This window comes from Heteronotia binoei, chromosome 6 (genome assembly GCF_032191835.1).
Source record: "Heteronotia binoei isolate CCM8104 ecotype False Entrance Well chromosome 6, APGP_CSIRO_Hbin_v1, whole genome shotgun sequence".
Taxonomy (NCBI): Eukaryota; Metazoa; Chordata; class Lepidosauria; order Squamata; family Gekkonidae; genus Heteronotia; species Heteronotia binoei.
Genome location: NC_083228.1, coordinates 148,104,681 through 148,119,981, shown reverse-complemented (window position 1 = coordinate 148,119,981; position 15,301 = coordinate 148,104,681). Strand labels below are relative to the sequence as shown.

General features: G+C 48.6%; 1 protein-coding gene across 1 annotated transcript; it reads right to left on the bottom strand.

Moving 5' to 3' along the window:
- Positions 1 to 1,567: 1,567 nt before the first annotated feature.
- OSTN (osteocrin) lies at positions 1,568 to 5,175 on the bottom strand. The gene is made up of 2 exons (XM_060240942.1): positions 4,961 to 5,175; positions 1,568 to 1,663 (listed from the first exon to the last, which is right to left on the bottom strand). Exons 1-2 carry the CDS (start codon positions 5,149 to 5,151, stop codon positions 1,579 to 1,581), a joined length of 276 nt encoding a protein of 91 aa, XP_060096925.1. The 5' UTR covers positions 5,152 to 5,175; the 3' UTR covers positions 1,568 to 1,578.
- Positions 5,176 to 15,301: the final 10,126 nt, after the last annotated feature.

Genomic DNA, 15,301 nt, shown 5'->3' with positions numbered 1-15,301 from the left:
CCACTGATGGACCTCTGCTCCATATTTTTATCCAATCCCTTCTTGAACCTGGCTATGCTTGTAGCCGCCACCACCTCCTGTGGCAGTGAATTCCACATGTTAATCACCCTTTGGGTGAAGAACGACTTCATTTTATCCGTTCTAATCCGATTGCTCAGCAATTTTATTGAATGCCCATGAGTTCTCGTATTGTGAGAAAGGGCGAAAAGTACTTCTTTCTCTACTTTCTCCATCCCATGCATAATCTTGTCAACCTCTCTCATGTCACCCTGCAGTCGACGTTTCTCCAAGCTAAAGAGCCCCAAGTGCTTTAACCTTTCTTCATAGGAAAAGTGTTCATAGGGAAAGTATTGGAACTGTCTGGGGCAGTGATGCTCTGTATTCTTGGTGTTTGCGGGGGGGGCGGTAAAATGGAAGGGCTTCTAGACCCACTTGTGAACCTCCTGATGGCACTTGGTTTTTTTGTTTTTTTTTTGGCCCCTGCGTGACAGAGTGTTGGACTGGATGGGCCACTGGCCTGATCCAACATGGCGTCTCTTATGTGACACAGAGTGTTGGACTGGAGGGGCCACTGGCCTGATCCAACAGGGCTTCTCTTATGTTCTTATGTGACACAGAGTGTTGGACTGGAGGGGCCACTGGCCTGATCCATCATGGCTTCTCTTATGTTCTTATGTGACACAGAGTGTTGGACTGGAGGGACCACTGGCCTGATCAAACATGGCTTCTCTTATGTTCTTATGTGACACAGAGTGTTGGACTGGATGGGCCATTGGCCTGATCCAACATGGCTTTTCTTATGTTCTTATGTGACACAGAGTGTTGGCCTGGAGGGGCCATTGGCCTGATCCAAGATGGCTTCTCTTATGTTCTTATCAGGGACCTCTTTGAGAGCTCCAGGTAGAGCCTAGAAATCTCAAATTGAATCTCGTCTCTAGACTTCAGTTCCTCTGGAAGAAATGGCCATTTTGGAGAGTGGGCAGTAGGGCATTGTACCCCACAGTGGGAAGTCTGCCCTCCCCAGATTCTCTAGGACTACACCCCCAAATCTCCAGGCTTTCCCCAGCCCAGAACTGGCAACCCTGCCAACCCAAACTACCACCCCAGCACATATGATGAAGGAGACTGGATTTATATCCCGCCGTTCATTACCTGAAGGAGTCTCAGACCAGCTTGCAATCTCCGTTCCCTTCCCCTCCCCACAACAGACACCTTGTGAGGCAGGCGGGGCGAGGGAGCTCTGACAGAAACTGCTCTTAAGCAGAACAGCTCTGTGAGAGCTTGTGACTGACTCAAGGTCACTGGCAGCTGTAAGGGGAGGAGTGGGGAATCAAACCCAGTTCTCCCAGATAAGAGTCCGCACACAGCCACGGCACTAAACTGGCTCTCGTGCCTATAAAGAGTTTCTTCTTCGAAGAGGTCTTGGAACTGGATTCTACAAACAGGACGATGCCTGAGCGTTGATCAATCTGTCTGGTCACCTGAGAGTGCATGACGATTCAGCAGCAAGCAAAGGCCGACTCGGTTTCTTCAAATTCCCAGAGGCTTTGGGCGGTGGCTGGATCTTACCTGCCTCAGCTAACCCCTGGAGTTACTCAAACGGTTCATCCCAATCCGGTCTAGAGGAATCCCGAACCGCCGCTTCGGCACCTCCGCCACTTTCCTGCAGGAGGGGAAGAATCAAGAGTTGTTGTGACTCAGCAAAATCCGCTCCAGGCAGGACTGGGTCACGCTGAAGTTAAACCTCCATGTCAAGGTAACATTTTCCGAGAATCTAGCAAAGGAGCGAAAGTGTGCCCTTGCCCCGACAACTCTCCATACATTGTGCTTCTGCACCAGAGGTTATAAATGCGGAACAGCGGATGCCTCCGCTGATGCCGCCTTTTCAGTTTTAAATCACCTCCTGCATAATTAATTTGTTGAATAAAATACTCTGAGGGGCATCCACTGGTCTAGGAGCCTTTCGAAGGAGATTAGACAGATCCCTTGACATTTTTGTTGTTCAGTCGCACAGTCGAGTCCGACTCTTTGCAACCCCACGGACCAAGTCACGCCAGGCCCTCCCGTCTTCCACCCGAAGTCTGCTCAAATTTGTGTTTGTTACATCAGTAACGCTGTTTCCTAGACATAGGACGGTCCAAAAGTAGCCATTAGCTAGACCAGGGGTGTCAAATTCATTTGTTACGAGGACCGAATCTGACCTTGCTGGGCCAGGTCATGTGCGTGTCTTTTTAAGATTAGGTAGCAGAGATATAAACTTTATAAAAGGCACGAACAAACACAATTAAATATTTTTTTTAAAAAAAAACCCTTAAAATAAAACATGCTTAAAACATTAGTCTCATTGGCCTTAAAGGTGCTTTCTCTGTCTTTCTCCCATGGGATCCAGAGAACTGGGCAAAGGAAGCTCTGACTCTTCCCTCCTTCCTCAGGAGGGGGAGGAGCCTCAGCCAATAGAAGGAAGAGAGGCTTGCCGCAGTAGCTCTGCTGTGCAATTGAGCCAGCCTGACAAAAGCAGCTCTCCCCACTTCCTCCCCAGGGGAGGAGCCTCAGCCAATGGAGAAAATAGAGGTTTTGCTCTGTAGTTCCTGTGTGACTGAGCAAGCCTGGCAAAGCAATGGAGAAAATAGAGCAAAACCTCTATTTTCTCCATTGGCTGAGGCTCCTCCCCTGGGGAGGAATGTGGCCAAGTGCAAAGTAATGCACATTGGGGCTAAGAATCCCAGCTACAAATACAAAGTTGATGGGGTGTGAACTGGCAGAGACTGATCAAGAGAGAGATCTTGGGGTCATGATAGATAACTCACTGAAAGTGTCAAGACAGTGTGCGTTTGCAATAAAAAAGGCCAATGCCATGCTGGGAATTATTAGGAAGGGAATTGAAAAACAAATCAGCCAGTATCATAATGCCCCTGTATAAATCGATGGTGCGGTCTCATTTGGAGTACTGTGTGCAGTTCTGGTCGCCGCACCTCAAAAAGGATATTATAGCTTTAGAGAAGGTGCAGAGAAGGGCAACTAGAATGATTAAAGGGCTGGAGCACTTTCCCTATGAAGAAAGATTGAAACGCTTGGGACTCTTTAGCTTGGAGAAACGTCGACTGCGGGGTGACATGATAGAGGTTTACAAGATAATGCATGGAATGGAGAAAGTAGAGAAAGAAGTACTTTTTCTCCCTTTCTCCCAATACAAGAATCGTGGGCAATCGATGAAATTGCTGCGCAGACAGGTTAAGACGGATAAAAGGAAGTACTTCTTCACCCAAAGGGTGATTAACATGTGGAATTCACTGCCACAGGAGGTGGTGGCGGCCACAAGTATAGCCACCTTCAAGATGGGTTTAGATAAAAATATGGAGCACAGGTCCATCAGTGGCTATTAGCCACAGTGTATGTGTGTATATAACATTTTTTGCCACTGTGTGACACAGAGTGTTGGACTTGATGGGCCGCTGGCCTGATCCAACATGGCTTCTCTTATGTTCTTATGTTCTTAAGCAAGCTGTGATGCAGAAGGAAGAGAGAGAGAGAGAAGGAAGCGGATGACAGCCAGTTGCTCGACACCTTGAGCTAGACAGACTAAACAGAACCTTCATGATCAAGGGAAGTCTATCTTCAAATGCCAGTTTTGGAGGAGGTAACTTCTCAGACTGGCAGTTTCCTTTTAATTTCTGCTGATAGGATCTACAGAACTGGCTAGCTAGTGTGGGAAATAGGACCCTGGATTTAGAGAAACCTCTGATGTGGTATAGCAAGCCTGTGATTTTATTTATAGAATTCTAGAATAATACAGCTGGAAGGGACCTTCGGGATCATAGAATCATAGAGTTGGAAGGGACCTCGAGGGTCATCTAGTACAACCCCCTGCACAATGCAGGAAACTCACAAACGCCTCCCCTAAATTCACAGGATTTTCATTGCTGTCAGATGGCCATCTAGCCTCTGTTTCAAAACCTCCAAGGAAGGAGAGCCCACCACCTCCTGAGGAAGCCTGCTCCACTGAGGAACTGCTCTAACGCTCAGGAGGTTCTTCCTAATGTTGAGCCAGATACTCTTGATTTAATTTCAGCCCATTGGTTCTGGTCCTACCTTCCGGGCCACAGAAAATAATTCCACACCATCCTCTATAGGACAGCCCTTGAAGATGGTGATCATATCACCTCTCAGCCACCTCCTCTCCAGGCTAAACATGGCCAGCACCTTCAGAACTTCGTCTCCAGACCCCTCACCATCTTCGTCGCCCTTCTCTGACCAATTCCAGCTTGTCGCGTGGGGGGGGGGCGGCGGCACAGTGGGAGGGCTTCTAGTGTCCTGGCCCCACTGATGGACCTCCTGATGGCACCTGGGTTTTTTGGCCACTGTGTGACACAGAGTGTTGGACTGGATGGGCCACTGGCCTGATCCAACATGGCTTTCTCTTATGTTCTTATGTGACACAGGGTGTTGGACTGGAGGGGCCATTGGCCTGATCCAACACGGCTTCTCTTATGTTCTTATGTGACACAGAATGTTGGACTGGAGGGGCCACTGGCCTGATCCAACACGGCTTCTCTTATGTTTTTATGTGACACAGAGTGTTGGACTGGAGGGGCCACTGGCCTGATCCAACACGGCTTCTCTTATGTTCTTATGTGACACAGGGTGTTGGACTGGATGGGCCACTGGCTTGATCCAGCATGGCTTCTCTTATGTTCTTAATTGAAAGAACATTTTGTCTGGATAGCACTTGCTTGGGAAATCAACAAAAGCTGTCTGTTAATTGCTCTGGGTTAAACAAAGGACATGTTATTCCTAGAGATGTCCCTGTAAGGCAGGTTAGGCTCAGAGACTGAGCAGGCCAAGGTCAGCATAAGAAGATGATTGGGAAATCTGAAACACCCCCCCCCCATCACACCCTCATCTCTCCATCCACCCTTCCCATCAGGATTAACCCTACGAGGAGGGCTGGACATGGACTCACCTCTGCTTGGCTTTCAGATCCAGGGAGGCAGTGGAAAGCCTGTCGAGGGGGGACCCAAACCCCGGGAAACTGCGCTTCTTCTTGGTCTCCGTGACGTCGTTCTCCAGGGACACCAGTTCATCCAGGAGCAGGAGTTTTGTGGCCAGGTCGGCGGCCGACTTCTCTTCGTTGGAGGGGGAGGGGGGGGCCATGCCCAGGAGGAGGGAAGAACCAGAGGGCTGAAGAAGAAGATATTGGATTTATTCCCGCCCTCCACTCTGAATCTCAGAGTGGTCACAATCTCCTTCACCTTCCTCCCCTATAACAGACACCCTGTGAGGTGGGTGGGGCTGAGAGGGCTCTCCCAGAAGCTGCCCTTTCAAGGACAGAGGCTCAGAGCGGCCTACAATTTTTGTGGCCCTCAAAATATGACGTTTATTCTATGAGGCTCCTACATTAAGCAAATTTGGCCACCTCTGCACTAGAGGGAACAAAACACATGCAGAACGGGGGGGCAGGACATCTGAAGAAACAAGAATTCATAGAGTTGCCAGGTCTGCGTTGGAAAATACTTCGAGACTTTGGGGGTGGAGCCAGGAAAGGGCGGGGTTTAGGGAGGGGAGGAGCCTCAGCATGGTGCAATCATCAGAAGTCATCGGAACAAGGGGCTATCTAGAATCCTCGTGTGGACTCGGACTTCATGCTGACTTCTCATGAACTTGATGGTTTCCATCTGAGAACTAGTGAGTGTGAACTTATAATGGACTTTGTGAATTAATTTCCTTGTTTATTGGACGTTATGGACTCTGCCTGTTGCTTTAATGCTCCATGTTAAGAGGCAATAATATTGTGTGAAAATACAATAAGATTTTGTCATCATTGGCATTTTTGAAAAGTGTTCTTTATTTGTGTGCTATTGCAGCTAACAGCGTGTTTGTTTCATTTCGGTTTTGCAATGCCATAGACTCCTGGGAGAATGTCAGGGGAAAGGCCCCATGCAGTGAGTTTTGCTGGTCAGACATGTTCCGCCACAATCCAGGCCGACCGCTTACCTGCTGTAATGCATCGGCATGAAAAGAAGGACCAGACTGCCACTGGAAGAGGGTCGCGCCCACGATGAAATATGCAGCCATGCCCAGCATCTGCAAACCACAAGAGGTAGTGTTTTTGGCTTTTGTTTAACAAAGAAGTACAGAGCCACACAGCAGTTGGACACAGTCAATTCCAGTCTGCAACCATCAGTACAAACTAGACCTCCTCATAAGAACATAAGAGAAGCCCTGTTGGATCAGGCTAATGGCCCATCCAATCCAACACTCTGTGTCACATAAGAACGTAAGAGAAGCCCTGTTGGATCAGGCCAATGGCCCATCCAGTCCAACACTCTGTGTCACAGAAGAACATAAGAGAAGCTTTGTTGGATCAGGCCAGTGGCCCCTCCAGTCCAACACTCTGTGTCACATAAGAACATAAGAGAAGCCATGTTGGATCAGGCCAATGGCCCATCAGTCCAACACTCTGTGTCACAGAAAAACATAAGAGAAGCCCTGTTGGATCAGGCCAATGGCCCATCCAGTCCAACACTATGTGTCACAGAAGAACATAAGAGAAGCCCTGTTGGATCAGGCCAATGGCCCATCCATTCCAACACTCTGTGTCACATAAGTAGAGTTGCCTGGGTTGGAAAAAACCTGGAGGCTTTGGAGGTGGTACCTATTGTACCATAGACTTTCACCTCCCAAATAGCTAGAGCGTTCGGGGAAATGCAGGGCCGCTCTAGGCGTTTCCCCGAACGCTCTAGCTATTTGGGAGGTGAAAGTCTATGGTACAATAGGTACCACCTCCAAAGCCTCCAGGTTTTTCAAACCCAGGCAACTCTACTTATTTCTCTTCTGCTGGCCATCCAGAAGGGCCAGGTGGGCACCCAGAAGATCTCCACCTTACCCCTCCCTCCCCTGGGTCACTCTGCTCTGCCTCTGTTGGAGAAAGACAAGATATCTTGACGTGAGTAGGCTACCATACTTTTTATACTAATTTATATATTTGAATTCACATACTTTTAAAATTGCAAATATCTTTAACACACAAATCCACAGTAACAACCCGTAAGAAACAAACCGTTTTCAAAAGAGCTCGCAGTATAACCATGTGCATAACAAGGCAACAATAAGAAGAAAAAGCCTTTGATCCTTCTCAAAATGAAGAATTACTTACTCTTTGTACAAATTTGTCTCATTGCTGCGTTGCTTGCAACTGGAGAGCATCACGCCAACTTTAAAAGTGAAGGTTTGCAACCGGATAAAAAAGATGTAATTGGCTTGCTCCGTATAGAGAAGTACGTTGCAGCAAGGGGTGGATCCTTTATGAAGCCTCAGTGCTTGGATCCAGTATGCACGGAGAGCGTTCTGGCCAGCAATGAAATGGAAGGCTTTGCACATGCTTTTAGTAAAAGGAACTCCTTCATTATAGACAGCTCAGCAAGTGGAAGGTAATAACCATACTGATGCAGCGGCAACATGAAATGCATCTGTTATAACCAGTTATTTTTCTGTACTATACCACTAAATCACTATGAGCTCTTTTGAAAATGGTTTAATTGTTTCTTACGGTTGTTACTGTGAATTTGTGTATTAAAGATATTTGTAATTTTAAAAGTATGTGAATTCAAAAGTAATTATACATAAATTAGTATTAAAAGTATGGTAGCCTATTTATATCACAGCTATCTTGTTTTTTTTGCAACGTATCTACACTGTGATCCCATTATTGTTTTTAACAATTTATTGATAACATATGATTACAAAACTTAATTATAAATTTCCTGTACTAACCCATATGATATTTCAATCCCCCCTCCCTCCCTTGTTTGACTTCCCCGAAGTTATATATTTAAGTTCAATACTAAATGTACCAGTAACTAATCAAAGTTCAATATTTTTTTCCCCTCATCAATACTAAAAAATTGTCCAATGTCTTTTTACATTCCACTCTTTCTCCATATATCCTTTAAATTTCTTCCACTCCTTTTTGAATATATCTAGATCATAGTCTCTTAGAGTTCTAGTTAGTTTGTCCATCTCACTCCACAATAAAACTTTCATAATCCAGTCCCATTTCTCTGGTATTTTTTCTTGTTTCCACAGCTGCGCATACAATGTCCTAGCAGCTGAGAGCAAGTACCAAATTAATGTCCTGTCTTCCTTTGGAAATTTTTCTAATTGTAATCCAAGCAAAAAAGTCTCTGCAGTTTTTTTAAAGTCCTAACCCAAAATTTTGGAAATCACTGTGATCCCATTATTCATTATGCTATTGCCTTCTGTTGGGGAAAGAGCATTTTCAGTCGTGGGACCTCGGTAGTCAGGGGATCTCTTGTTTTCCCCGGGGACTTGCAGAGATGTTGTATTATGGACAACCTTTTTCTTAGAAGCATTTGATAGCTGCCTTGAGTCGTCACAGAAAAATGAGGGATAAATACTTTAATCCATTCTTAGGAACTGTAACTCAGTGGCAGAGCCTCTGCTTGGCATGCAGAAGGTCCCAGGTTCAACCCTGCATCATCTCCAGTTTAGATGGACCAAGCCAGGGCTGTTAGGTGATAAGAAAGGCTTTGTGCTATGACCCTGGAGAGCTGCTGCCACTCTGAGTAGACAAGACCGAGGGTGATCGGATTCAGTAGAAGGCAGCTTCATTGGAAAAAGTGCAGAAAAGGGCAACTAGAATGATTAAAGGTTTGGAAGACTCTCCCTATGAAGAAAGGTTAAAACGCTTGGGGCTCTTTAGCTTGGAGAAATGTCGACTGCGGGGTGACATGAGAGAGGTTTACAAGATTATGCATGAGATGGAGAAAGTAGAGAAAGAAGTACTTTTCTCCCTTTCTCACAGTACAAGAACTCATGGGCATTCGATGAAATTGTTGAGCAGCCAGCTTAAAACGGAGAAAAGGAAGTCCTTCTTCACCCAAAGGGTGATTAACACGTGGCGGCGGCTTCAAGCATAGCCAGCTTCAAGAGAGGATTGGATAAAAATATGGAGCAGAGGTCCATCAGTGGCTATTAGCCACAGTATATATTGGCCACTGTGTGACACAGAGTGTTGGACTGGATGGGCCATTGGCCTGATCCAACATGGCTTCTCTTATGTTCTTATGTGACACAGAGTGTTGGACTGGAGGGGCCATTGGCCTGATCCAACATGGCTTCTCTTATGTTCTTATGTGACACAGAGTGTTGGACTGGAGGGGCCATTGGCTGATCCAACATGGCTTCTCTTATGTTCTTCTGTGACACAGAGTGTTGGACTGGATGGGCCACTGGCCTGATCCAACATGGCTTCTCTTATGTTCTTATGTGACACAGAGTGTTGGACTGGAGGGGCCATTGGCCTGATCCAACATGGCTTCTCTTATGTTCTTATGTGACACAGAGTGTTGGACTGGAGGGGCCATTGGCTGATCCAACATGGCTTCTCTTATGTTCTTATGTGACACAGAGTGTTGGACTGGAGGGGCCATTGGCTGATCCAACATGGCTTCTCTTATGTTCTTATGTGACACAGAGTGTTGGACTGGAGGGGCCATTGGCCTGATCCAACATGGCTTCTCTTATGTTCTTATGTGACACAGAGTGTTGGACTGGAGGGGCCATTGGCCTGATCCAACATGGCTTCTCTTATGTTCTTATGTGACACAGAGTGTTGGACTGGAGGGGCCATTGGCTGATCCAACATGGCTTCTCTTATGTTCTTATGTGACACAGAGTGTTGGACTGGAGGGGCCGTTGGCCTGATCCAACAGGGCTTCTCTAATGTTCTTATGTGACGCAGAGTGTTGGACTGGAGGGGCCATTGGCCTGATCCAACAGGGCTTTGCTTATGTTCTTATGTGACACAGAGTGTTGGACTGGAGGGGCCATTGGCCTGATCCAACATGGCTTCTCTTATGTTCTTATGTGACACAGAGTGTTGGACTGGAGGGGCCACTGGACTGATCCAACAGGGCTTCTCTAATGTTCTTATGTGACACAGAGTGTTGGACTGGATGGGCCACTGGACTGATCCAACAGGGCTTCTCTAATGTTCTTATGTGACGCAGAGTGTTGGACTGGAGGGGCCATTGGCCTGATCCAACAGGGCTAAGCTTATGTTCTTATGTGACACAGAGTGTTGGACTGGAGGGGCCATTGGCCTGATCCAACAGGGCTTCTCTAATGTTCTTAAGTGACGCAGAGTGTTGGACTGGAGGGGCCATTGGCCTGATCCAACAGGGCTTCCCTTATGTTCTTATGTGACACAGAGTGTTGGACTGGAGGGGCCATTGGCCTGATCCAACAGGGCTTCTCTTATGTTCTTATGTGACGCAGAGTGTTGGACTGGAGGGGCCATTGGCCTGATCCAACAGGGCTTCTCTTATGTGACACAGAGTGTTGGACTGGAGGGGCCACTGGACTGATCCAACAGGGCTTCTCTAATGTTCTTAAGTGACGCAGAGTGTTGGACTGGAGGGGCCATTGGCCTGATCCAACAGGGCTTCTCTAATGTTCTTAAGTGACGCAGAGTGTTGGACTGGAGGGGCCATTGGCCTGATCCAACAGGGCTTCTCTTATGTTCATATGTGACACAGAGTGTTGGACTGGAGGGGCCACTGGACTGATCCAACAGGGCTTCTCTAATGTTCTTCAGTGACGCAGAGTGTTGGACTGGAGGGGCCATTGGCCTGATCCAACAGGGCTTCTCTTATGTTCTTATGTGACACAGAGTGTTGGACGGGAGGGGCCACTGGACTGATCCAACAGGGCTTCTCTAATGTTCTTATGTTACGCAGAGTGTTGGACTGGAGGGGCCACTGGACTGATCCAACAGGGCTTCTCTTATGTTCTTATGTGACGCAGAGTGTTGGACTGGAGGGGCCATTGGCCTGATCCAACAGGGCTTCTCTTATGTTCTTATGTGACACAGAGTGTTGGACTGGAGGGGCCACTGGACTGATCCAACAGGGCTTCTCTAATGTTCTGAAGTGACGCAGAGTGTTGGACTGGAGGGGCGATTGGCCTGATCCAACAGGGCTTCTCTAATGTTCTTAAGTGACGCAGAGTGTTGGACTGGAGGGGCCATTGGCCTGATCCAACAGGGCTTCCCTTATGTTCTTATGTGACACAGAGTGTTGGACTGGAGGGGCCATTGGCCTGATCCAACAGGGCTTCTCTTATGTTCTTATGTGACGCAGAGTGTTGGACTGGAGGGGCCATTGGCCTGATCCAACAGGGCTTCTCTTATGTGACACAGAGTGTTGGACTGGAGGGGCCACTGGACTGATCCAACAGGGCTTCTCTAATGTTCTTAAGTGACGCAGAGTGTTGGACTGGAGGGGCCATTGGCCTGATCCAACAGGGCTTCTCTAATGTTCTTAAGTGACGCAGAGTGTTGGACTGGAGGGGCCATTGGCCTGATCCAACAGGGCTTCTCTTATGTTCATATGTGACACAGAGTGTTGGACTGGAGGGGCCACTGGACTGATCCAACAGGGCTTCTCTAATGTTCTTCAGTGACGCAGAGTGTTGGACTGGAGGGGCCATTGGCCTGATCCAACAGGGCTTCTCTTATGTTCTTATGTGACACAGAGTGTTGGACTGGAGGGGCCACTGGACTGATCCAACAGGGCTTCTCTAATGTTCTTATGTTACGCAGAGTGTTGGACTGGAGGGGCCACTGGACTGATCCAACAGGGCTTCTCTTATGTTCTTATGTGACGCAGAGTGTTGGACTGGAGGGGCCATTGGCCTGATCCAACAGGGCTTCTCTTATGTTCTTATGTGACACAGAGTGTTGGACTGGAGGGGCCACTGGACTGATCCAACAGGGCTTCTCTAATGTTCTTAAGTGACGCAGAGTGTTGGACTGGAGGGGCCATTGGCCTGATCCAACAGGGCTTCTCTAATGTTCTTAAGTGACGATGAGTGTTGGACTGGAGGGGCCATTGGCCTGATCCAACAGGGCTTCTCTTATGTTCATATGTGACACAGAGTGTTGGACTGGAGGGGCCACTGGACTGATCCAACAGGGCTTCTCTAATGTTCTTAAGTGACGCAGAGTTTTGGACTGGAGGGGCCATTGGCCTGATCCAACAGGGCTTCTCTTATGTTCTTATGTGACGCAAAGTGTTGGACTGGAGGGGCCATTGGCCTGATCCAACAGGGCTTCTCTTATGTTCTTATGTGACGCAGAGTGTTGGACTGGAGGGGCCACTGGACTGATCCAACAGGGCTTCTCTAATGTTCTTAAGTGACGCAGAGTTTTGGACTGGAGGGGCCATTGGCCTGATCCAACAGGGCTTCTCTTATGTTCTTATGTGACACAGAGTGTTGGACTGGAGGGGCCACTGGACTGATCCAACAGGGCTTCTCTAATGTTCTTATGTGACGCAGAGTGTTGGACTGGAGGGGCCACTGGACTGATCCAACAGGGCTTCTCTAATGTTCTTAAGTGACGCAGAGTGTTGGACTGGAGGGGCCATTGGCCTGATCCAACAGGGCTTCTCTTATGTTCATATGTGGCACAGAGTGTTGGACTGGAGGGGCCACTGGACTGATCCAACAGGGCTTCTCTAATGTTCTTAAGTGACGCAGAGTGTTGGACTGGAGGGGCCATTGGCCTGATCCAAATGGCTTCTCTTATGTTCTTATGTGACACAGAGTGTTGGACTGGAGGGGCCACTGGACTGATCCAACAGGGCTTCTCTAATGTTCTTAAGTGACGCAGAGTGTTGGACTGGAGGGGCCATTGGCCTGATCCAACAGGGCTTCTCTTATGTGACACAGAGTGTTGGACTGGAGGGGCCATTGGCGTGATCCAACAGGGCTTCTCTTATGTTATTATATTCACTTCAAACAACTAACATTGATATTTCCACTGTGTATCATGACTGCAAAAGATATGAATACATTCACAAAGGCACAACAATGTTTCCAAAGGTCCCACCTTCCACTCCACATCTGAGTCTCAGAGCAGTCACAATCTCCTTTACCTTCCTCCCTCACAACAGACACCCTGTGAGGGGGGTGGGGCTGAGAGAGCTCTGACAGAAGCTGCTCTTTCAAGGACAACTCCTGCGAGAGCTCTGGCTGACCCAAGGCCATTCCAGCAGCTGCAATTGGAGGAGGGGGGAATCAAACCCAGTTCTCCCAGAGAAGAGTCCACACATGTAACCACTATGGCTGACCCAAGGCCATTCCGGCAGCTGCAAGTGGAGGAGTGGGGAATCAAACCCGGTTCTCCCATATAAGAGTCCACACACTTAACCACTATGGCTGACCCAAGGCCATTCCAGCAGCTGCAAGTGGAGGAGTGGGGAATCCAACCCGGTTCTCCCAGATAAGAGAGCGATGGCTGACCCAAGGCCATTTCAGCAGGTGCAAATGGAGGAGGGGGAATCAAACCCGGTTCTCCCAGATAAGAGAGCTCTGGCTGACCCAAAGCCATTTCAGCAGGTGCAAGTGGAGGAGTGGGGAATTAAACCCGGTTCTCCCAGATAAGAGAGCTCTGGCTGACCCAAGGGCATTCCAGCAGGTGCAAGTGGAGGAGGGGGAATCAAACCCGGTTCTCCCAGATAAGAGAGCTCTGGCTGACCCAAGGCCATTCCAGCAGCTGCAAGTGGAGGAGTGGGGAATTAAACCCGGTTCTCCCAGATAAGAGAGCTCTGGCTGACCCAAGGGCATTCCGGCAGGTGCAAGTGGAGGAGGGGGAATCAAACCCGGTTCTCCCAGATAAGAGAGCTCTGGCTGACCCAAGGCCATTCCAGCAGCTGCAAGTGGAGGAGTGGGGAATTAAACCTGGTTCTCCCAGATAAGAGCGCTCTGGCTGACCCAAGGCCATTTCAGCAGGTGCAAGTGGAGGAGGGGGGAATCCAACCCGGTTCTCCCAGATAAGAGAGCTCTGGCTGACCCAAGGCCATTCCAGCAGGTGCAAGTGGAGGAGTGGGGAATCCAACCCGGTTCTCCCAGATAAGAGAGCTCTGGCTGACCCAAGGCCATTTCAGCAGGTGCAAGTGGAGGAGGGGGGAATCCAACCCGGTTCTCCCAGATAAGAGAGCTCTGGCTGACCCAAGGCCATTCCAGCAGCTGCAAGTGGAGGAGTGGGGAAATCAAACCCGGTTCTCCCAGATAAGAGTCCACGCACTTAACCACTGCACCAAACTGGCTCTCAGGAGACAGACACCCTGTGAGATTGATGGGGCTGAGAGGGCTCTCACAGCAGCTGCCCTTTCAAGGGCAACCTCTGACAAAGCTATGGCTGACCCAAGGCCATGCCAGCAGGTCAAGTAGAGGAGTGGGGAATCCAACCCGGTTCTCCCAGATAAGAGTCCACACACTTAACCACTACTACACCAAACTGGAGTTTGGGCCTTCAGCAGGCTTCTGTTTGGAAGGGGAGGATTGGCCACTTCTTTGGGCAGTTCCCCCCTCCTGCAGTAAATAGACGGCCGGGTATCTCCAGTGGAAAAGGACCGGTCAGTAGGAGATGTGAAAGACCTCAGCCTGAGACCCTGGAGAGCCGCTGCCAATCTGAGAGGTGATATGATCACCACCTCCAAGGTCTTGAAGGGCTGTCCTATAGAGGAAGGTGTGGAATTGTTTTCTGTGGCTCCAGAAGGTAGGACCAGAACCAACAGGTTGAAATTAAATGTAATAAATAAATAAATAAATAAATAAATAAATAAATAAATCAGAAGAGTTTCCGGCTCAACATTAGGAAGAACTTCCTGAGCGTCAGAGCAGTTCCTCAGTGGAACAGGCTTCCTCCTTGGGAGGTGGTGGGCTCTCCTTCCTTGGAGGTTTTTTAACAGAGGCTAGATGGCCATCTGACAGCAATGAGGATCCTGTGAATTTCCTGCATGGTGCAGGGGGTAGGACTAGATGACCCTAAGGGGGCCCCTTCCAGCTCTATGATTCTATGATAAGACGACGAGACTGACCCTGATGGACCAAGGGTCTAATTCTGTATATAGCAGCTCTAAGTGTGGTCAGTACTTCAAGCCCTAACTATGCACAGCGGCTGGGGGAGGGTGTGTTTTGGCCTTTAAGGTGGAACAAGGGGGACAGAGGGGACGGAAACAGCCCCAGCCCCGGGTGCTCCTATGTTGCGCAGCGTAAGGACTTGACCCCCTGTCCGGGCTGTTTTTCTCCAAGGCCCCTTTCTGTCTGGGGATTTCCACTGGAGTGAGAAGTCGCAGCCTGTCCCACACAACGCACCACATCCTGATTATCTGGATACGGAAGCGGAATGTAAAAATAAACGGGCGAGGTTAAACACACAGAGTTTTCACGGGCGAAACATCTGCATCGCTGTTCGTTCATCCCAGGGAGCTAAAAA